Source organism: Dermacentor silvarum, chromosome 1 (assembly GCF_013339745.2).
Source record: "Dermacentor silvarum isolate Dsil-2018 chromosome 1, BIME_Dsil_1.4, whole genome shotgun sequence".
Classification (NCBI taxonomy): Eukaryota; Metazoa; Arthropoda; class Arachnida; order Ixodida; family Ixodidae; genus Dermacentor; species Dermacentor silvarum.
In genome coordinates this window covers 27,037,912-27,060,696 of record NC_051154.1, presented here as the reverse complement: position 1 = coordinate 27,060,696, position 22,785 = coordinate 27,037,912, and the positions used below count along the sequence as shown (strand labels likewise).

Here is a 22,785-nt window from a genome sequence, read left to right as displayed (position 1 = left end):
GACCTATGGTCGCTGTGGTGTTTATATGCGAATAGTCCCCTTCTTTACTCTCTCCTCTCTGTTATCCTTTATCCGTGTCCTTTAAGTTTACTCCCCCACGCTCACTGCTGACCGCTGTTCAGGCCGTCTGCGCTAAACAGTTACGGTGTGGTTAGAGTAAATATCACTTCCTTTCCCTTCCTTTGTATTTAGTTATTTAGTATTTACGTCTTTGTTAAACAAACAATCCCAACTGCGATAACGCCTCGCACTCTGGAAACTTTGCGCCGCCCTTCCATTCGCTTGCACGCGCTGTTTCTCGACGCCGCATTCGACAGAACTCGGAGGTTTGCACAAACACGAACATGCACACTCGCGCGCTCACGTCACGCGAGAAAAATCAAGGGCGTGCATACCTTCGTGGAGACCAGAGACGGCCAAGGTGAACGCCGTCCCGTCGTTGTTTGCCATTGTGAGCCACAGTTGTGAACGAGCCGCCCGCTCTGCCAAGAATCGCTGGTCACGTGCCTTTCCCACGAACTTCTCGAGCGCACGCGCTACGTCTGAAGACCACGACACATGGGCAGTCGGCTGCTTGTGCCGATTATTTCGCCTTATACGATGGGCCTTTTTCATCAGAGGTGGCACACCATTTGCAACGCTGTTTTAGGTGCGAAGCACCTTATGCGCTCGGGCTGTCAGCGTCTCCTGTCGTCGTCGTCACTAAAGCGCGAGCTCGCGAAGCACCTTATGCGCTCGGGCTGTCGGCGTCTCCTGTCGTCGTCGTCACGACCTAAGCAAGCGGCTCGCGCTCGGCACGCGCTCGTGCCACTGCTCCCGCGTTCGTCGTCGTCTTCCACAGCTGGCTGCATTGCCGCTCATCCTTCTGCAGCTCACTTATCTTTCACTTCTCTTCTGTCGTCGTAATGGGGAGCGTTTACGGGGTCATGAGCCATTGGTTAAGGCAGTATGAGCCCATTAGCGGTGCATCACTGCATGCTTCGCACCTCCACAGGTTTCACGTTAGTGGAGCTGCATTTCGCTCAATGGGTCAGTTGACACTTACGCATAAAATTTCATTCACCACTCAAACCGAGCCTACGACTTAACTCGTGCTAACTGTAATAACTAATAAAAACTAAAACAGTAAGAAAGGCGTCCATCATTCTTGCCTTGTTTCAGCGGTCAGCTCACCCACATTAGCGTGATCGGCTCTGGCAACTGAACATATTACCTATAGCGTCGTTTCAACCGCGGTTTCCGTTGCACCATTGCACGGGTGCTTGTATCATCTTCTACCAGCTGTGCGGCTGTATACACCAGGCCACATGCGGGTAGCGGGTGCCACACGGCGGGAAAACTTGAATCGGCCCTGTGTACATATATACAGGCGCGGTTACAGCGCCGCTAGAATCCAATCCATTATTGTGGAGGGCGCCCATTTGATCCGTCTCGCCTCTTCCTCCCAATAACCAACAATTCTCGAAACTATTTCTGGTTATTTAGTTTGTCGCCTGAATGCTGCACCCCGCTACCTGTAGGCAACGAACACACAGAGCGGCCGTGCTCTGAGCCTCTTATCTTTTGACGGGAGGCTCCGCAACGTCGTGGACCATTTGAACGTTTGTCGGTAAAGAAGGACTACAATGCATTCTGAACAGCACAAAGCTTCCATACAGCAAGTTTCTCGAAGATTTCATGCGCCATAACGGTTAAAATATGAAGAAATAAAGCCTGCAACATCACACTGTCGTCCTAGCGCTATACGGCGCTCCGGCGCGAATTTCAACAAAGAGAGGTTCGTTCTTCAATTTCTCCATTGTTAGCTTTTCACTAGGGGTGTGTGAATATTCTATATTTCGAATACGAACTGACCAGTCTTCACTATTCGTATTCGATTTGCAAATTCACGATTCGAAATCGTCGAATAATCGTTTCTCTTTCAATACAAGGATAACAAGACTTATTGGAGTCTGGGAAGAGAAAGATTCGCACAATCGGGGTCTGTTAATTACGAATCATTCTGCCGGGTGACAGTCGCAAATGCTGCATGCAGAGAGGCATCACTTCTTCAGAGAATGGATGGAGCACCTACACTTCTGTAGCATCCCTATACCAGCCATTCAATGACAATACTTTACCTCTAAGCAGCCTATGCATTTGTTTCGTCGATCTAGGCAAAGTAATTTTTTGTTATTTCGCAAGCCTCATCCCGGATGCATGTATTTAAGCCGACGTGCAGTGCTGTAGTATTTCACTTGGCTCCACCAACGATCGCAACGCTCTACGCCACCTGTGGCTATTCTCTTTCATTGCTGTCATGAATGGCGTCGTGCAACAGCCGTAGTGCAACAAAATAAGTATTTTATCATTTACGAGCTCCTCAGTTGAACGAACTTCGTGTTGTGAACAACATTACATGCATGTATCAGAAAACACAAATAAACCTTTTTTTACCAGACAGATCCCACGCGAACTATATACAAGGTGATCATTTTTAAGTTTACCTGAATTTTAGAAAATCGCCTGTTGCAGATAACATAATTCTAGTTATTCAGCTGGATTATTGAGGAAGGCCGGCATTTCTTGCGCGAGAAATCGAAACACACGAGAAGAAATACTAATTAAAAACTTGACTAATTAATTCATTAATGACTTTACGGCACATATTACAATTTACTAATTGTATCCGGTGATTTTGCAAGGCGTATCCACTTGGACTGAATTTACAGAATGACACCAGTTTGGAGATACGTGCCATTAAACTCGCCGTAAAAATGCACTGCAGTTCCACTCACTTTTTTACCAAAATGCTGTTTTATACTTTGAAGCACAAAAGTAACTGGAACACCCATGTATTTCGTCCCACACTTTGGGAAATAATACCTCAAAACTGTGCCATCCTGGAAATTCATTTCAAGTGGATAAGTGTTGTAAACTTCCCGGCTACTATTCGTAAATTGCAATATGCATGTGCTGTAAAATAATTAATTAGGAAGGTAATTATTATTTTTGTTAATTAGTTGAATATTTGTTTTGATTTTCCGAGCTAGTAACGTCCGCCTCTTCGAATAACCCAGCCTAAGAACAAGAATTATGCTACCTGCCACAGGCGATCCTAAAAAAATTACGCGAGACTTAAAAATGATCACCCCATATTTCCCTTTACTTAGAAACGAGAGAATATTCGGTAATCAAATTGATGTTCGAAAATAGTATTCCTCAGTTATTCGTATTCGATTCGATTAAGAAATTTCGCTATTAAGTTCCGCCTATGAAACGCAAATATGTTTCCGAAAGCATACTTTAGCTGAACTCGTGTTGGGTCTCCAGCGTCGCGCTAACATATGCTAAATAGCATAGCAGAAAAAAAAAAAACTATGCCATGCTAATGTTTAGCGCAAATGCAAGACGTCGGGCAAGACATGGCGCCACCTCTTCCGCTTTTCCTGTCGCCTTGCGTGGCGCGTTTTGCGCTGCACATCGCATAAAGCAACACCATCAGTGGCTTCGCTCCAGCGTCCTTTGTCTGTTCCGGCGTTATATAGAGAGCAAATGCGCGTTATTCGCGGGCGCCATCTCACTAACAGTATGGCACCACGGGGATTCAGGTAACGACAGACCTGGTCAATGGCGGTGCTGAGGCCTGACACCAGGCATAGAGAGTCATGTCAGAATGAATAACAAAAGAAATGGCGTCACTCTCACTGATTGCCAGATAACACCTTGAGTGGTTGCGTATTTAAGCGGCCACCACACTAAGCACGTGTTCTTTCCTTCCGCAGACGAGGCGAGTCGCTCTAGATTGCCAGGCAGATTTCCTATAATCGCCCTTACGCTTACTACCCATATAAAGGTTGCTCACTTTACGTGATCAGCGCGCACGAACATGACGTTTCTCGCCTGAATTCCAGGCTTATAATGACTCATTCGAGAGAAAATTAAGTTTTCTAGCGATTTGCGTGCTCCTAAAGCTTTTTGCGGTCTGTGCATATACATTGCCGACTGACTGGTAGTTTGTGCTCACAGTGCTGTATACCCCCGGGGCAGCTTCCGTCTATGATCTGCTCTATCAACAAGACTGAGCTATTTGCATGCACGACGTGTAAGCTTTGCGAAACGGGCCTCCACCAACGGGCTGGTCCCCTCAAAGTTACTGCCGTCGCTGCTAAGCAAGATGGCGGCACGAAAAGCCCACCGTCCAGCAAGCCGCATAGCGCAATACTTTAGCAGATTTAGAGGAGGTTCCTTTATTTCGCAACGAAAGAAAGCGGATGATGATTGCTGATGATTCTTAGTCACAAAGCTGTCATCGCAGGTTCACGAGCAGGCGTATAACCACAACTCGGCTGCCATTACGGTGCAACCAGTTGAACACATTTTCCAACACCCCCTTTTTTTCATGCTTCGAGGGTACACGAACTTGCTGCGCCTTTAAGGGGTGCTTCCCCAACGCGTGACGCGCTCTCGAAGTCTGGAGTTGAGACGGCACCTGTGAATGTCGAAGGAGTGTCCGCTTTCTAAAACGAGCATATCTGTTACTACTACTACTACTACTACTACTACTACTACTACTACTACTACTACTACTACTACTACTACTACTACTACTACTAACTATTCCATTGTGATAGACGCAACGAAGTGTTACTCGATAGTGCAGTATTTCACTATGGGATTGATAAATCCGCGATACGCTTCGTGAAACCCGTGAAGGGCCCAAGTGGCGCTCGCACACATGCACCTTTCATTCCACTGCTAATTCGCCAGCATGCACAATGCGCGTACACAAGTCAATTAGGCTAGCAGCCATTAGGAGAGCAAAGACTCCCTTAAGACGGCTCCGTTCTCTGCGTCACGTGCACAGACAAGCGCACTGCCCATTGTATGGGAATTGTATCGCTCCTGAAAAACGAAGTCGAGTTTCGTCTGCTCCACACCGAGCAAGGTGCGCCAGCCTCTGGTTACCGAGCTATGTTGTCGCGTGTGACTGGCTGCAGACAGGCGGCGTAAACACTGTTCCCGTGGGAAAGCTGCCGGCGCAGAGCTTTCGAACTCTGCCCAAGCGTAGCCGCATACCGTTTAGGAGAGCTGAATCTTTCAGCAGTAGGGGGGAGAAAATAAAGAAATAGAGAGAGAGAGAGCACTGTGAGCTTTAACACGAGGGTATGCTGTTCCCTGGTCGCCATGTGACTTAGCAAGGTGGCCGACTGGGCTAAGTGCCGTGAGAAGAAAAAAAAATCTATAGACGAAAGGAAATAAGGCGATCGCATCCGATGGCTTGCGTAACCGGAACGAAACAGAAACGCATAGCCGTGCTGTAAACAATTACCGTCAGCGTCCGTGGGAAACAAACACGTAGAACTCGTGTTCGCAGGCCGTCGGTTGAGTGTTAACAAAATAAAAATAGAAAACCGGACACTTATATATAGCTGAACAGCTCAGCAGATCGAGGCGTCAACATACTCGCTTCTTCCCTTTCCTGTACTATGCCCGTTTGTTTATGAAGAGGCAGCTTGTGTAGATAAAATTTCACTTGCTGCGCATGACCGACGCAGATGACGATACAGGCCTAAATGTGTACATAGCAAGGTGAATATGTTATTGCTGTGGATGTTGTTTGCTTGCTTGCTTGATCCTCATCCGTGGCGCTTACCCACTACGGGGGATTGGCCAAGAAGCCAGCGGTTAAAGGTTAAAGGGAAGGGGGAGACGGAAAAAAAACTAGACGAAAAAGTAACTCAGGGTGAAGTATAGCGTTTATGATAATTTGGAAAGAGATTTACAGGGCAGAGACAGAATTAAAATCATTGTAATTGTATATAAACAGCAAAAAATGTTTTGGTGGTATTAGAAGAAATTTCGAAACAACAATTAGCGATTTAATGAGTTATCCAATTATTTATTTCGAGAATTAACTGGGTAGTCTTTTTGTGCCACAGAGGGCCACGCAGATGTTCCTGTGGCTAAAGCCCATTGAAGAAGCCCCGAAGGAGAGGATATTTTGAGTAGTTAGAGAAATAACCAATTTACGGAATGAAAATTCGAATTTCTTCCTCTGATTCCTAAAGCGACGACAAAATAATAGAAAGTGGTCAATGTTTTCGGGTTCCTGGCAGGTAGGACACAGAGGGGACGGTGCCAGCCCGGACATGCATAGGTAAAAATTTAATGGTGGGATTCGGCAGCGTAATTTTGTTATGGAGATTTCTAATTTACGTGCGGAGCACCATTTATTGTCCCACGAAAAGGACAAATGATTAAATTCCGACGTTTGGATTTTCAGTTTCGTAGAATCTTGTAATAGGGAAAATTTTCTAAACCTAGCCGCAGTGACATAAGCCGAACTAGGCATGACAGACATAACTGGTCCATCAAGAGATATCCGCGCAAGTGTGTCAGCCATTTCATTTAAGAATCAGTCACTATAACCACTGTTGAGTAATTTGAAGGAAGTTTCCGCAGAGCTAAGATAATCGCTGCTAGTTCAGCCAAAAATATGGGTGTGAAATCCGGAAGGCGTACTGCATATAAGACCAGGACAGTGACTCGGAGAAAATACCCACACCCGCTTTCTCTTCATTCATTGACGCGTCAGTCGCGATCACATGATCTATTCCTAGTTGCGTTAAATTATCTTGTAACATGCCGTTTAAGTATGTGGTGGGCAGAAGTTTGGCATTCGATGGAAATATGTCGTCAAATTCTATCATTATATTCAGTGGCGCACCGACGGGGGGGGGGGGGGGGTTCGGGGGTTGTAACCCCCCCCCCCCCCTTTTGTTTAACCCCTTTTCTTTCCTTGCGCATTTGAGTACTGCAACTAAGATGTAAGACGCGCAATGGTCTGCACACTCGCAAAAGGCGCATTTTTTGACAATTTCCCATGAAGAAATTGAAACTAGTGCTGTTGAGATGGTATTGGCAAACTGTCCCCCCCCCTGGCAGAGATCCTGGGTGTGCTAATGATTATATTAGGCAAGGGTTTGTCTGAGCAAGCAATCTCGCGCATATTAACATTTCATGGATCGAGCTCAGATTGTACAAACAAAACTTGAGGTCGAAGTAGGCGGGACCAATGCTCATCGAAAAATGCCCTCACTTCCCTAATAAATACAAATTGTGATCTTCTCAAAGAATATGCATAAATGTTTAAATATGTTTTTACTGTTAGAATGCGGAATCTGCATGGATGTGTAGGCAGTCGTGCTTCTTGATATAAAACATTGTTAGCTACAAATTTTGGCAAACCGAGACAATTCCGAATTAATTGCCTCCCGATCTAGAAGAGCCAGGGGGTTGCTGCTGCCTCAATACACTCATAAAATAATTCATCATCATCTTCTTTCTTGAAGTTCACATCACATCACTCAGTGCACTCTTCGCTGTAATTATGTGGGAACCAGGCCACGGCGACCGGTTTACGTCCGATAACTACAAGGGCTGGCATTCACACACACACACACACACACACACACACACACACACACACACACACACACACACACACACACACACACACACACACACACACACACACACACACACACACACACACACACACACACACACACACACACACACACAAAAGTTCTTACGATAGAATTGCTCGTAAGAACAAATTAGAGTCAATCCTGGTGCTGGGCGTATTATTAGCCAAGGCGGCCCCCGCCAATGACAAAGATCGCTTAACGAAAAGTTCTGTAAATTTGGCCCCAGCTTTTTTTTTTTTTTTTTTATTCATAATGCAAAAAAGGTCAGGCGTGCATGCACGACACGGGCACAAGAGGAGAGAAGTGAACAACACAAACGCCGACTATCAACTGAAGGGAGCACTGAGGCGAAAAAAAGAGAGGAGCTACAAAACTCATCTGCGCATGCTCTGGAATGGTAGCACCACGTGTCAATCGGGTGTGTCACCATGTGTCACTCGGATGTGTCACCACGTGTCAATCGGACTGGCACGTGTACCCGATTGACACGTGGTGCTACCATTCCAGAGCATGCGCAGATGAGTTTTGTGGCTCCTCTCTTTTTTTCGCCTCAGTGCTCCCTTCAGTTGATAGTCGGCGTTTGTGTTGTCCACTTCTCTTGTGTCCGTGTCTGCACGCCTTTCCTTTTTTTTTTTTGCATTATGAACCCTTACCAACTAGCTCAGCTTTCTGTCGTTCTAGGCTCTGGATTAATTTTGACCAGCTGGGGTCAAAATTAATCCGGAGCCCTCCACTACGGCGTGCCTTATAATCAGAACTGGTTTCGGCACGTAAAATCCCAGAAAGAAGAAGAAGACGAGCGCAGGGTTTGCTACCTCCCACTGGTGATAAGGGAAAGGGGAACAGAAAGAGAAAAAGAGGGAGAGAGTGAGCACAGCACGCACACGGGAGGATGCACAGGAGGACTGTAAATGGTCACTCAGGCCAATGCACTTCATGAACTAAGACAGTGTAGACTGTGCTATTCTAAATAAGCTTCAGACCACAAGTTTCCCAAAATACGTAATAGCTCAGATATATAGAGAACAAGGATCTCATTGTTTTCAACGTAGTTTTTCAATACAAAAACACACAAGAGATGTCTCACAGGGTGCCGTTTTTTATCCTGTTTAACTTAATTTTTTTGCTGTTAGCTTCATCGCTTTGTCTCATGATGTAGTGCATGTTCATGCAAACGATGTCGTTTTTTTTTTAAATATATTTCTTATCTGCGGCTGGCATCTACTCTATATAACAGGTATTGCAAGCACACTTCAGAACTGCGCCCGTATCCACAAGAAAGCTCTTGCGCTAGGATTGTCCGCAAGAGCAAATTAGATCCAGTACTGGTGCTGGGCATATTATTAGCAAAGGTGGCCGGCCAATAATGGCGAGAAGCACTCACGAACCAAAAGCGTTTTGAATTTGGCCCCTGATGTCCTAATTTATGATTGTGTTTGAATGTCAGAAAAACGTGTCCTGCCTATTTTCCTTTTAAAATGGTCGTGTTAGTATATGGTCGTGTTATAAAATGGTCGTGTTAGAAGCCCGTCTTATCGGGCTCCGTGCTAGAAATGAAAGAATAAGCCGCCGACAATGTATGAACCCATCCGGCCACCGTAATTTTTCACGTGCGTGGACGAGGATCCCGTGTAGAAGCCAAAACTTTTCGTAAAGCCCATTCCGATATTATACGTGTTTGGCACCATATAATGTATTGTGCAGGTGCGTTCATTCAACGGAACAAACGGTGTTCCGCCGAATTTAACCGCCAGTGTCTTCCCACGACACGCCCGTACAAACTAGACCAAGGAGCGCCCGGCCGCATTTCCACCGCTGCTTCCGGCGTTCCGTGAAGACAGCCGCTGGGAAAAGCGGGTGGAGTCTCCGGCGTATAGGGTGCCCCGATGAGGGAGCAGCCGCGTATCGAAGGCAGCAGCGCCACCACTTTACACAGGCGGATGCTCTGAAGCGCGATGGACGTGCTCGGCGTCACGCGGGCCCGAAAAGAGCCCATCGCCGCGCCCATTCTGCGGCGCCTGAACGCAACGCCATCACTGCGCAGTTTGTTTGGCGACCGTCGCGCACTTGCTGAAGATGCGTTTCTCAGTAATTACCCAGTTTCATGAGGACAAAAAGCAAGCCGTACCTGCGAAAGTACGGCGGTATATAGCTCATGGCGGCGACCAGCCGCAGCAGGCTGCTCCGTCAGACCTAAAACTACGGCGTGGCAATGCGAGTTCGTCTGCCGCACAAGTCGGCCGACATCATTCAGTGCATAGCATTCTGCGGTCTATAGCTGTTTATACTTGAAGGCAAAGCAAAAGCACGAGAACATCTTGCCGAGTTTGCTTTACATTCTGCGCACTCTGTGTTGTTTTACATAGTGCTGGGCTCACGCAATGGTTCACTTGGCGTTCACCCTATCAATACAGTTGAGAGTAAGCGCTTCGTGCTGTAGCGTTACGTGCATCGTCTGACGTCCTATATAGAACTTTCGCGTAGGAGCTTTGTATTCAACCATTCCGCGGCGCGACCACGCGACCCGCGGCTCTGACAGCCTTTTGTCCGACCGCCCGCTAGCTTTGACGTGGCTTCAGACTTCATGCGTGCGTAGAAAGATCAATGTATGTCGTACGGGCAGAATCCCATCCTACGCCGAGATACAACGTGGCCACAACCCTCCCTCGAAAGTCAGCTGCGAACCACACTCAGCCAACCTCATATATAGCTGGACACGGCCTTCAATGCAACCACCATTCGAGCACCGCATTATGAAACTGGCGCTCAGGTCGCCGAAGGGCACCGACGGCTGCGCAATGACTGTTGCGTGCGCGGTGCTCACCTAGAGAAATCCTCGCTTACCTCTACGCAAACAACGATGCGCACTAGAAAGGGAGCAATAAATAGGTTTACCGGGCTTTATTTGCGTATTTCTTCGCCAACAGGCCACAGTCGGGGGCGCGAAACTGAGAAGTGTTACGACTCGCCTTCAAAATATGCGTTCGACGGAGGGAGTCCAATAATGCGTTGCAGTGGGACAGAATTGGTTATGATGTATGGTGGAACACTGCGCTGCGAAGCAAGACTAAGGAGGTGATACATTATATAGACACACACGATGCGCAGTGGGCTTCGTCCTAGTGCCGCAGCTCATCACGTCTTTGTCCTTAGCGTAGTGTTCCACAATGATCGAGGGAGGCCACTGCAGTTGAATTTGCCTCCCCAAGCTCTGCGCCCGATCGCACGAGTCAACAAGTGCTGCGGAGTGGTGTACACGCGCTTTCCCACGGACCTTGGCAGCAGCGTGCGTCGCTACACGGGCGCATATGCGACTCGCGTGCGCCGCAGGCACCTGGCGCCTTACGGGCGGCGGTCGATCGCAGTGGCACGTTGATGGAAACGTCTCCTGCAACAGCGACCCTTCCCCGCCCGGAGTTGCACTCGCTTTGTCGTACTGAAGCACATGCTTTATAGTGCACCGTTTAAATCGTGCCTCTTCACGATCACGTGCAATAAAACGTGCAAAAATATTTCACTTGCTCGCCAAGTTATACCCGCACGTGAGCCTCGATCTGAAGCCACTTAGGAAACACATCAGCCACGCATAACAGAAGGAAGCATTCCACACAAAACGTACACGCTGTACACGCGACGAGAACAACGGGTCAACTTAGTGTCACTCGGGGAGTTAGACTCGTGGCTCTAAGTCAACTACTGGGAAACTACACGTTTCAATTGTCGAATACTTGTCGAGTCCTTGGCACGTAGTCAGGAACTAAGCAGTGCGCAACCGTTGGAAGCCAAGAAATGCGTTTCGTCGCCAGTGGTTACAACCGTGCTCCTCTAACGGGGAGCGGGCCATATGAGTACAAACACGACGCTCGAAAATTACCCCACGCAGTCTGTATTTTCATTCTTTTTTTTTTTTGCGTGCTCATACTTGTATGCAGCACAGGCACCCGACGCAGTTTATGTCAGTAAGTGTAAGGCTTGGTACACGACGTGAAGGAAGACATAATTGTGTTAGCTCGATTCTACAGAATAAAGGATATAAAGGTCGACTAACTTACACAGAAAGGGCAAGGAAATAAAGAGTACAGGGAAGTGACCGCGCAGCAAAGCACGATAACACAGGCATACTACTCAAACAAAGAAAACAATTCCGACTCGCCTTGTTCTCTCGAGCAGAAGCGTTCTGCAAGGAGAAGGACAACGGTTGTAGTGAAATGCCCGTGGCATCAGAAACCAACACACAACACAAGTAACACAAACAGGCACATTTAGAACCTTGCGCTCAGGCTGTGCCCTATACGCTACATCTGTTTAATATAATATTATATTTTGCAACACACGGCGTTCAAAATGGTAATTGATATAATGACCAATAATAGTCACGAACTAGAGGTACGATTCTCATGGTGTATGATACGAAAAAAGATTCTACACATCCAGGCGCTATAAATTGCCCTAGTGCATACGCATAACTACATTCATCTGCTCACGCTATTCTTGATGGCGTGCGATAGTATTGGTCGTGGTCTCTAAAAATATCGCTTGTCAGCGACAATGTAGTTTGAACGAAACAAACAAACAAGAGAAAGTGAAAAAATATGACATAAAAGCACAATAGCCCACACAAAAGTCACGGTATCGAATCATAATAAAGGCAATAGGCCGCCTTGACTTGTTTGGTTCGCGCGACATGCAGGAACCCACATTAGCAAACACACTTTTGAAAGGCGAAGAAAATTTATTTCAGAACTACTTTCCAGAGCAGTGTGCCGATACACTGCAATCCGCAAGACATACGGGACGTTCTTCTCTTCATACAACACGCTGCGGGGAGAAGTGCAGCTCTTATTTGAGCCATAGCATAATATTCAGATTAAACATTAAAAAAACATACAGCAAAATACAGCATCCGCATTCAAAATGCAAAATCGAACCTGCCTGAACCGAGTATGCAGAACCAGTTATATATATATATATATATATATATATATATATATATATATATATATATATATATATATATATATGTGTGTGTGTGTGTGTGTGTGTGTGTGTGTGTGTGTGTGTGTGTGTGTGTGTGTGTGGCATGGTGGCCAGCAGAGGTAATGCGGAAACTGTAATGCGGAGTTGATGATGGGCGTCGATGCCAAGGACGCAAATAGAGCACTCGCTTTGGCCAGCGTGGGCGCAGGTTATTTCCAGCGGCGCACTTACAAGCACCGAGGGAGTGACGTAAGTCGTGTCAGCCACATCCAAAAAGACACATGCCGAGCCGCTCGGCGACGTGGTCATGGTGGTTCGCTTCCCCTCCCCCACCACGTGAAATCTTTCAGAAATGCAGGCCATGGACATGGAAAGCGGGAGCTCATTTTTGGGACTCAGTATCGCGAAATCGAGGGCGCCCCGTGGGCCGGCTACGCGCAGGAAGCGACGGACGTCGGATGTTCGTTGGCGCGTCGTTCTGAATACAGCTCTTATCGGCAGCTGAGGACCATGAGTATGCACAGAGGAGGACAGCGAACAGTGGGCAGGTGGTGGTGTGACTGCTACGGAAGTTGGCCACCAACTGACGTCGCGGAAAGAAATAAGAGGGGGAAGAAAAACGCCCACAACGAGTGTCAGACGTCCAAGCTCGCACAACTGACCCTCAGACGACGACAAACGCAACAACGAAGCATGCAAGACCATCACGGACACCCCAAAGGCGACAGCAAACGTCAAATCACGAGCGGCTATACTAACCAACGCATGCTGACGCCACATTTCGGACCAGTCACGCCACCAACTATGAACCTGCAGGTAGTAACATATACCTTACGTGCAGCGGTGCGGACGTCACGCGGTGTCAGCCAATAATAACACGCTTGGTTGGCTGGTGTCCGCGAAATAAATGGTCAGCTTCAATAGGCAGCGATAGGACAGTCGGGGCTGTCAAAATTGCGCGCGGACGCCCTCGCGTGAATTCCAGTCAGGCTATCCGCCCGCTCTGTTCCACGACACTGCGTCGACGGCTGATAAGAGCGCGGTGTGAAGAGTGCTCTAAAACTTCGGTTGACACGTGTACGTCGCTACGTTGAAACCTGCCCAAAATGCTGCCCGACGCGCGCTTGTGAAACGGAAACGGCGACCGTGTGCTATGAGAAGATCAGGGTATACGAGAGAGGTTTTCTGCTGCGCATTGGCGCTATATACGGCAACCGCGCATAGAATGCGAAGCGTAAAGCTCTGTCAGAGCGAGTAATGCCGTCAATGATGGCAATACTTCTGTAAAGACAACCGCGTGTTTGTGTATAAATAATGGCCATTCGAATTGTAACACTGTAACAGTGCATGTGTTCCAAAGCTGCACACGGAGATAACGTTTTCTGGAGATCATAACCTATTGTTAGACACTGACATTAACAAAAAGCACATGCATGCAGGGACAGGGCCGGTATTTTGTAGCGATGCCTTTCCGATGCTAATGCCTTTTCGCGCTTTTCGCGCTTGGTCAGTGGTCAGAGCGACGGGCCGGCCCGTTCACGTTATCAACGGGATCAGCCGGCCGTGAGCGGTGGATGATAAGACTAGTATAGAATAAAGGATAACGCATCGCTACAAAATACCGGCCCAGTATTCTACCATTGTTTTCCACAATATATCAATTCGCAAGCTGTTGCTTGTGATTGGGAAATCGCTCGGGTATTATTATTAGTTTTGTTTATATCATGAATCAAATCAAGTAATAAATATAACCGACCGAAAAACGCAACCCTGCGGGATAATGTCTAACACACAAACTAAGGCTGGGTGTTCCTGATTCAATCACACAGCCCGACCGCATGTAGCGTCTTATCCAGCCAAGCAGATGTTTTTCATAGGTACCATAGAAGATAACATCGTACGACATACCTTGTCAAATACACCTGCTCTTATATTACCAATAAATATTTACATTAATGATGTCGCGAGCGTAGTTAGTAACGCTGTGGTTAAGCTCCATTTGCACCCAGACGACTGTGTGTTGTATTCTAAGATTTCTAATGCCAATGACCAAGTGTTATTGAATGATGTTCTTTTTTTTTCTTTTTTTGCGACTGCAGCAAAAGCCCGGTAGCAAATGAAATTAACTTTTAAAACAACAGCGTCCATGACCTTTGCAAATGAAAAACAACTCTTGAAATGTACCTACACAAATGCAGAGAACAGTATGGACCTGCGGCAACGAGTTGAGATACCTCAGCGCAACGTTTTCGCCCAACCTAAGGTGGCACAAACGTGTTGACTTTACTTGTTCCAGAGCAGTATTAGACTCGTATTCCCAAAAACTTCTTACGCCAGAATTGTTCGTAAGAGCAAATTAAAGCCAACCTGATGCTGGACATATTGTTGGTGGAGCCAAATTCTCGAAGCTTCACTCGTGAGTGCTTCCAGCCATTAGCCGACCGTCTGCGCTAATAGCACACCCATCATTCGGATTAGCTGGGATTTGCTCTTACCAACAATTATAGCGTAAGACGTTTTGTGAATACGGGCTAAGGGCTATTCGAAAGAAACATTTAAGCGACGACGGATTGCCCTTGACCAACAAAATATGGAATAATAACCTATAGGTCCTTCTCTGAAAACTGCCACTTATAGCGTTCTGTGAAAAAACTTCCGCTCAGTGTGACGTGTTCATTGTGTGAAATGCTTTCCGAGTGTCTGTACTCACCATGTCTGCTAGGTCTCCAAGTTGAGACAGCAGTGCGCATTCGCAAAATTAAAAGGAAGAAAAAAAAATGAAAGATGTGCAGATCCCACGCACAATGGCAATCGATGTCATGCGAAGCATTTTGCGGGTATACCTGGCAATCCACGTCATTTGGGGTTCCGCGAAGAATTATTGTCATGTCATGCATGTCATGTCATGCATGTCGTGCCATGTCATCTCATTCATATTCTGATATACGGAGTTATCATTTTTAATTTTTACAGAATATTTAAAACTCGCCTGTGGCAGATAGCATAATTATTGTCCATGAGTTTGATTATTTGAAGAGGCGGACATTATAAGCACAAGAAATCAAAACACATATTTAACTAATTAACAGAAATTCACTAACTTCGTAATTAATAACATTGCGGCACATATTGCAATTTATGAATAGAAGCCGGTGAGTTTTCAAGACGTATTCACTTGCATTCCCAGGAGGACACTAGTTTCGAGATATTATATTTCAGAGGGTGGGACGAAATACCTGGGCGTTCAGGTTACTTTTGTCTTTCAATGCATAAAGGAGCGTTTTGTTAAACATGTAAGTGGAACAACAATGCATTTTTACGTCGAGTTTGAGGGCGCGTATCTCCAAATTGGTGTCATTCTGTAAATTCATTCCAAGTGAATACGCCTTGCGAACTCACCCGCTACAATTCGTAAATTGCAATATGTACCATAAAGTAATTAATTAAGAAGTTAATAAAACTATTAATTGGTGATCGTGTGTTAATTAGTTGAATATATGTTTATATTTCTCTTGCAATTAAGTAATGTCCGCCTCTCTGAATAATCCAGCACAAGGACTAGAATCATGTTATCTGCAACAGGCAATTTTTTGACATAAGTCTGTAAAACTTTAAAATGATCACTATATATACCCAGTTAAAGAAACGACCGCGACGGTATCACCCCCACGAGCCCATAAATGATGACCCAAGCTAGTAGACGACTTCGGTCACTGCATTGGCGTAGATATATTAACAGATAAAAGATTAATTTTACAGGTGACGTCATATAAGAGAACGCATGCAAGAATTTCCCGCGTTAATTGGTTCAGTAATAAAGCAAAAAATTGTGCGTTTTCAGAAATTTCTTGCACAAACGTCGATATTGCTTCAGCAACAATAAACGTTTTTCCGCTTTCGCCTATTGCTATAGTTTATGCTAAAAATATTCTTAATTTTTTCTAGAGTACTTTTCCAGGAAGATTACTTTCAATGTTGGCAGAAAATTACTTTTTTTTTACGAGTTTCAGACCTAATTTAAAACATCAATGTCCTCCAGATAAAAATACGTCAGATGACTCATTACACGCACCAACCTCTTAGCTTGTTATCTAGAAATTACAATTTAAGTAAATTTTGTCAGAGGCAAGAAAAACCTTTTTGAAGTTGACAACAAATCTCACCAGCAGGCATTGAATTGCCGAACTGCGTCTTCACTACAGAACACCGTGTCTTCACTGCGCTCTCGAACCCGTTACTGGTCCACAACCACAACGACGCATGCTGCAACAAATGTGCAACTGATAATGCAACGTGCTGCCGACAACGCCGATGTATCATCATGAGGCTGGTGGCATATAATCTATCAGGCCGTCGTCCTCTCTCCAGCATTGCCGATGCGCTTTTTTAGAAGACCGTCGACAGGCTTGTGCACATGAGTCGACACGGGAGGCTTGCTGTCGTATACCCAGCTTCCCGCTTCATTGCGAGTCGCTGCTTCTCGCCATTCCGGGGCCGCTCGTACAAACTTCATCCAAGGGCAAATTTCAGCCCCAATCATAAAGCCTCGCGCCAGTGAAATTCAGCTGTCTCACATTAATATAGAGTTGCGTGAACATCGGACCACTTACGGTATGGCAATTTATTGCCACTACAGTGCGAAGCTTTGCAGCCGTGCGCAACTCAAGGCTCAGCCCATCGCGCAAGTTTTGTTCGTAGATATTTTGAGTAAATACGAAAAACGGGGAGTACTAACAAAGCGATGCTTCGTCGGCATACGCATTCTTATAACCTGCTTTTGTTTATACAAGGCATCAACGAAGACCCGCAAAACATCATTTCGGGCTAAAAACTATACCGTCAGAGAAAGACTACGCTGTGTAAAGCAGGCCTACACACGCAATGCTCGGCGTTTATTGAAAGAGCGCTTCCAACGAATGAAAGTCAGCCAGCGCGAAGGCGCGCTTCACCTTCGTCCAAACTACTCCGCTTGCCCCCGCGGCACTTTTCAAGCCGCCTCGACCCGGAATTCTCTGCCAAAACCTCGCGCGTCTCGGTCGCGGCGGCAACGTCAGAAAGAGAGGAGCACGGCCTCCGTGACTTGTCTCGCCCCGGGCAGCAGCAGCAGAGAGAAAAAGATCCTTCAGCGAGATTTTTTCGGCCGATTGTGACGCGCAATTGGTATTTCCGCCAAAAGAGCCAAACCGCGCTCGCGGGACGTGAGCTGCCGAGAGGAAAAGCAATACAACGCAGGGAGGTCAAACGAGAGCGCCGCCGCCCCCATGGCATCCTCTCCGGGCGAGCCGCGCTACGGGCGCACTTACGCACGCACATCGCCACGGCGACCTCGCGGTGCCGGCGCAACGCGTTACGTCGCGCCGGACGCGAGGACGCCGCCGTAAGTGAAAGCAATGCCCGAAGCGCGCTCACACCTCTGCCTCCCCCCCCCCCCCCCCCCCCCCCGCTCAAGTGCTCGCACAGACCGATAGCATCGCATGAAAAATTCATAAGGCGTCTGGGCGGCCATATTATAAGCGTCTCGCGAGATACGCGCCCGTGACGTCAGCAAAATGCTGTCCGCCGTCAACTTACGCTAAAGTTCACCTCGAGGGCCAAACAAGAATGTTTAGGAAAGAATGAAATGCAGGCAATAATTCCGCATAATGGCGACGCGCACTTGCTGGTGCGCAAGTCTCGCTTTCACATTTACGATCGGACTCCTCCCACCTTCGGCCCGCTCCAATCCAATGGTTTAAGCGAAGATGCGCTGTGGCGATACAGCCGTACGGCTATATACTCTCCCTACCAGCTATATCTGCAGGTAACATCATCTCCACCCTTTCGTCTCTGGCTGCGTACGATTTGTTTATGTCTGTCTGCCTGACCCCATTGCCTATAAGGTCACCAAGATCATTCACTGCATTCCTTTCGCCATGCAGCTTCCTGCCTCACTCAGCACACGTCCGAATAGTTTCTTCTCCCTCGAAGAACCTTGGCTGTGACGTCCACAACCTCGATGTTCAGAAATGTATCTCTTCCAACGTCAGTAGATATAGTACTGCGAGACCATTCAGAGAGAAACATAAACATGGCTTGACGAAGGCAGGAGTCCGCGTATTCCAGAGGAGACGCTTGTGTGTACAGCGCCCCAGGCATACACACTTAGAAAAAAGTTAGAAGTTAGTAACTGCAGCGGTTGCTACATTTCTTGGACCGTTACTAACGTTTTGCTACCTGTTTACTACCTATATATTAGTAAACAGTAAGTAACTGCATGCAAAGATGGAGTAACTGCACTACTTTTCTTGAACAGTTACTACTTTTTGCTACCTGTTTACTATACCGAACACAAAGCTGTCGTTACTACCTATAGTGTGTCCAAGTTAGTAACTGGAAACATCCCGAAATATCACTTTTCAGTGGAATCTGACGAACTTAATCAAGTACAGAACCATAATATTTTTCTTAAATACAGCCAACCGCAGTGTATAAGCACCCTTTCAGGGCAGAAACTCCCCTCTGGGGGACTGGCATATTGTGCGTAGCATTCTTTGTAATCATCACTTATGAATCCTATACGCTACCCTTGAAACCAACACTGTCGTACTTTAAGAGATAAGCAGCTCCAAAGAATACCCCGCACAATCTCCCCAGTAAGCTTTGTTTTTTTTTTTTTTTTTTTTTTTTTTACCACCAATCTTGTGTTTTGATAAATGAATGTTGTCCTATAGTGCTTGTTTTTCTCGCATAATTTTCCCGCCGACACGCTCGCCTTCGTTCCAACGGATCCTCTTCAGAAGCTTCTCCCTGCTGTTGCAGACGCAATTCTCTACAGTTGCTTGCGTTTTCCGCGCGTTCCTTGTCCGCACAGGCTCTCGCCTGCGTTCGCACTGAGCCTCGGTAAGGCGAAATCGAAACGCGGCAAGCGTCTCAAGTGCGTTCTGTGCCGCTTGTCGATGTCCGTGGCGTGGTGGTTTCAAATATCGGGCTTCTGTATACTAAACGTCGCCTGTTCGAAACCAGCCGTCGGACAATTTTGATGGCGTTTATTTAATTATTTATAAAACAGTACTTTGTTTAAAATGGAGAGTTTAGAAAGCCGTTTGAAACCAGACATACGAAGTTTAGGCAAATATATGTACAAACCATCATCATTCCCATGCTGGGTGACAAAATATCGCGTCGGAGGTTCGTGCGCCTATAGAAGTACAGGAGGCGGTAAGCGTACGTAAGTTTAGAGTAATCACAGAAAGTCAATCCTATATGGCGGTACGGGTTTTTTCGGGACATGAAACGGATAGGTCGAACGGAACGGAGCAGAAAATGACCCCGGGCATCTAGCCGAAGAATATTGGGTTGGTAAACTTAGAAAAAAAGGTGGTAGTAGTACTTGCTACCTTTAGGGTAAGTCACTGCTTACCACATACGTTACTATCCTGTTAGTAACTGCAGTTAGTAACGGCGAGGGCAGCAACAGTTACTACTGCAGTTAGTAAGGGCAAGGGTAGTAACAGTTACTACTCTTGCCGTTACTAACAGGGTAGTAACATAAGTGACAAGCAGTTACTACCCTAAAGGTAGAAAGTACTACTAACTTTTTTTCTAAGCGTGTAAAGCGCAGAAGCGTCCACTCCTGCAAGCAGTAATGGCCAAAACGGCGTGCTGCTGTGCGGTCCAGCTCCTGTCCTCAAAACCGTGCTCGAGGACAAGCAGCAAGTCCGCGAGACACTTCTGCTGTAAAGGGCCGCTGAAGTGAGCATAAGCGCAATAACAACTGGCATATTCTACTCTGCAGAGTGGTGGAACCAGAGAGAGCGCGACTGCTGCGCGTCCGCTGCGCCACGCTGCGCGTCACAAACGTCCTGCCCGCACGGACACATTGGCCGAGACGCCAGCGAAAACACTTGCCGCCATCGCTTCTGCGGCCGCGCCGCCTATCGCCGCTTCATCAGCCGCGTTTCCTGCCACGTCCGTGACCTAGCTGCCGCGCACCGTTTTGAGCGTCGAGAACGTCGAGGTCGCTTTGCCTTCTAAGTGCCTGTAAATGTAACATGGTGGTTTGCTTTTATTATCATTACTATTTCGATGAAGGCTTGCAGTACGGCGTACACCGCATGACCTGTTTTAATGGGAACAGATTATTTAGGTATGATATTTAACCGATGCGAGGATGATGTTTTCCCCCGCTATTCGTGCTTTGAGTGCGGCGAACATAAATAGCCCTCTCTTTCCACTGATAGATGGTCCAGTAGCCGTCGTAGGTCAATCGCTAATGAACGAAATCTTTTTCTTTCAATTTTCAACTTTTCAATTACTTGTTTTAACAAGCATGTTACAAAGGCACTATTGCAGGAGAGCGCTGCGGGAGGCAAAAACAATTTACGCAATTTTAAAAGCGTGATTCGTTATTAGGACATTCGTCGATGAAAGTTCGCCTTTGTACGATTCGATTCTGAAACTGGGAGAGCGCCGGAAGCACTATTTGTGCGCCCCGTTTCATAATCGCAGGGGAACAAGTCCCTATTAAGTGGAGATCATCTGCTTGCGTCACTGGAAGGGGACAGTTTGGTGAGCTTGTCCAATCTGGTGCATGCACCCGTATACTTTAAATATCCGCACGGTGTATATATATGCTTCTTTCAAGCCATTCGACATGCGTGCACCACATCGAGGGTGCCATGCTGAGGCGGCCAGCGCAAGAGAGAAGGTGTCAGACACGACCAGCACCGACGCCCATACGCCATACAGTCTTAATTACTCTTGTTCTCAGCTCTTGCGCCGGCAGCCTCTGTGCATGCCGTCCCGAGTGGCCGCTGTCTGCAAGGCAAGAACAGGACGCACGAGGCCGAACCGACGTGCCGGCTCACGTCTGGAGTCAGACCCAGCATCTCAGTTGGGTGCACGCGTATATAGGTCAGGCAACATAAGCGCCTCACTATATAAAGCACCAGTGGCCAGACTTAACCGCAAATTGAACGTGAGGTATACGTTTTCCGGCTACCATGGAGTGGCGGGTGCCGAGACTAACGGGACCGCGCCGGCACGAGACAAGTATACACGCGCATACACGACTATAGTCTCGATATTGATATTGGAAATGAGTACATTGGACGAAAACTTGCAGAAAGAGGTCCCTTAGCTCAAGGCTGATTTGGGACCTCTTGAATATAAAGAACACTGCAGGAGCAAGTGCGGATCATAGAACAGTACAAGTGAATTCAATCAAGAGAAAACGGCACAGTAGTAAGTTCATTCCATCTACCTTTTTTTAAAGGTTACGCCAAAGAAATGCGATAGCTTAATAAACAAAGAGGCAAAGCTGATGTCAAATAAAAACGGAGAAAGAGAGAGGAAAAAAAAAAACGCAAAGGCAGCACAGGAAGAAAAGGCATTCATAATAGCGCAAAGCAAAAGTTATGTTCGCCAACGCAGTACTACTGAAGAGCATAATAAAATTGAGATTAATATAAGGACTGCGAGAAACCATACACAAATAATGTGACGGACCAGCAGATACAAAGATATTGCTGCAAAAGCGGACGAAATAGAAAATAAATCGAAGAAATGGCTAGAATATGTGTCTAGAATTTGAATATATATGACTCGCACAACTTTTGCCACTGAGCCATGTTTGGTGCAACGCATACAGTTATGGTGCAGCCATGGACAGCTGCCTCCTCTTTGCGCTTCGCCTGTTGAGAAGGTATAATTCAGAAGGTAATTAGCGAAATTTAGTTAGTTGAATACAGATTTAGGTGCACGTTAAAGAACCCCGAGTGGTCGAAATTTTCCGGAGTCCCCCACTACGGCCTGCCTTATAATCAGATCGTGGTTTTGGCACGTAAAACCCCATAATTTTTTTAGTTAGTTGAATATATGTTTCGAATTTCTCGTGCTAGTAATGTCCGCCTCTTCGAATAATGCTGTTCAAGGAGAATTATGCTGTCTGCCACAGGCGATTTTTTTTTTTAATTCCGGAAAGCTTAAAAACGATCACCCCGTATATAGACTTCAAGAAAAAAGAAAGTGATGTGCAGTTAAAGAAATACAAAGAACATCTAAAAAGAACAGAGAGAAGAAAAAAAAAAAAAACGTCCTGCAAGATAAAAGATAGGGCAATGCAAAAAAGAAAAAAAAGAAAAGCTAGGTCGCAACCTACAAGCAGCTGAGGCCGTAGGATTCACGTGAAGAGAAAGGACAATAAAGTCACGATAACCGAAGCAGCAGAGGGAGATAACAAGATTGCATACAGGGCCCGATGAATGATGGCGAAGCGATAAGAAGGCCGACGCGCGGCAAAGGGGGCACCGCGAAAAAAATAGCAGCCACGTACCTTGCTCTCGAAGACTATTTCAGA

At 46.6% G+C, this 22,785-nt stretch overlaps 1 protein-coding gene across 3 annotated transcripts in view; it reads right to left on the bottom strand.

The window, feature by feature from the left end:
• LOC119458720 (cytosolic purine 5'-nucleotidase) overlaps positions 1-22,785 on the bottom strand; it is an 87,998-nt gene that overhangs the window by 42,692 nt on the left and 22,521 nt on the right. The window contains exon 3 of one of the 3 annotated variants that reach the window (XM_037720601.2): positions 11,626-11,649. The exons of the other annotated variants lie outside the window; for them this stretch is intronic. Coding sequence (XP_037576529.1) covers positions 11,626-11,649 — 24 coding nt within the window. The remainder of the gene's footprint in view (positions 1-11,625; positions 11,650-22,785) is intronic. 3 annotated transcript variants of the gene reach the window in all.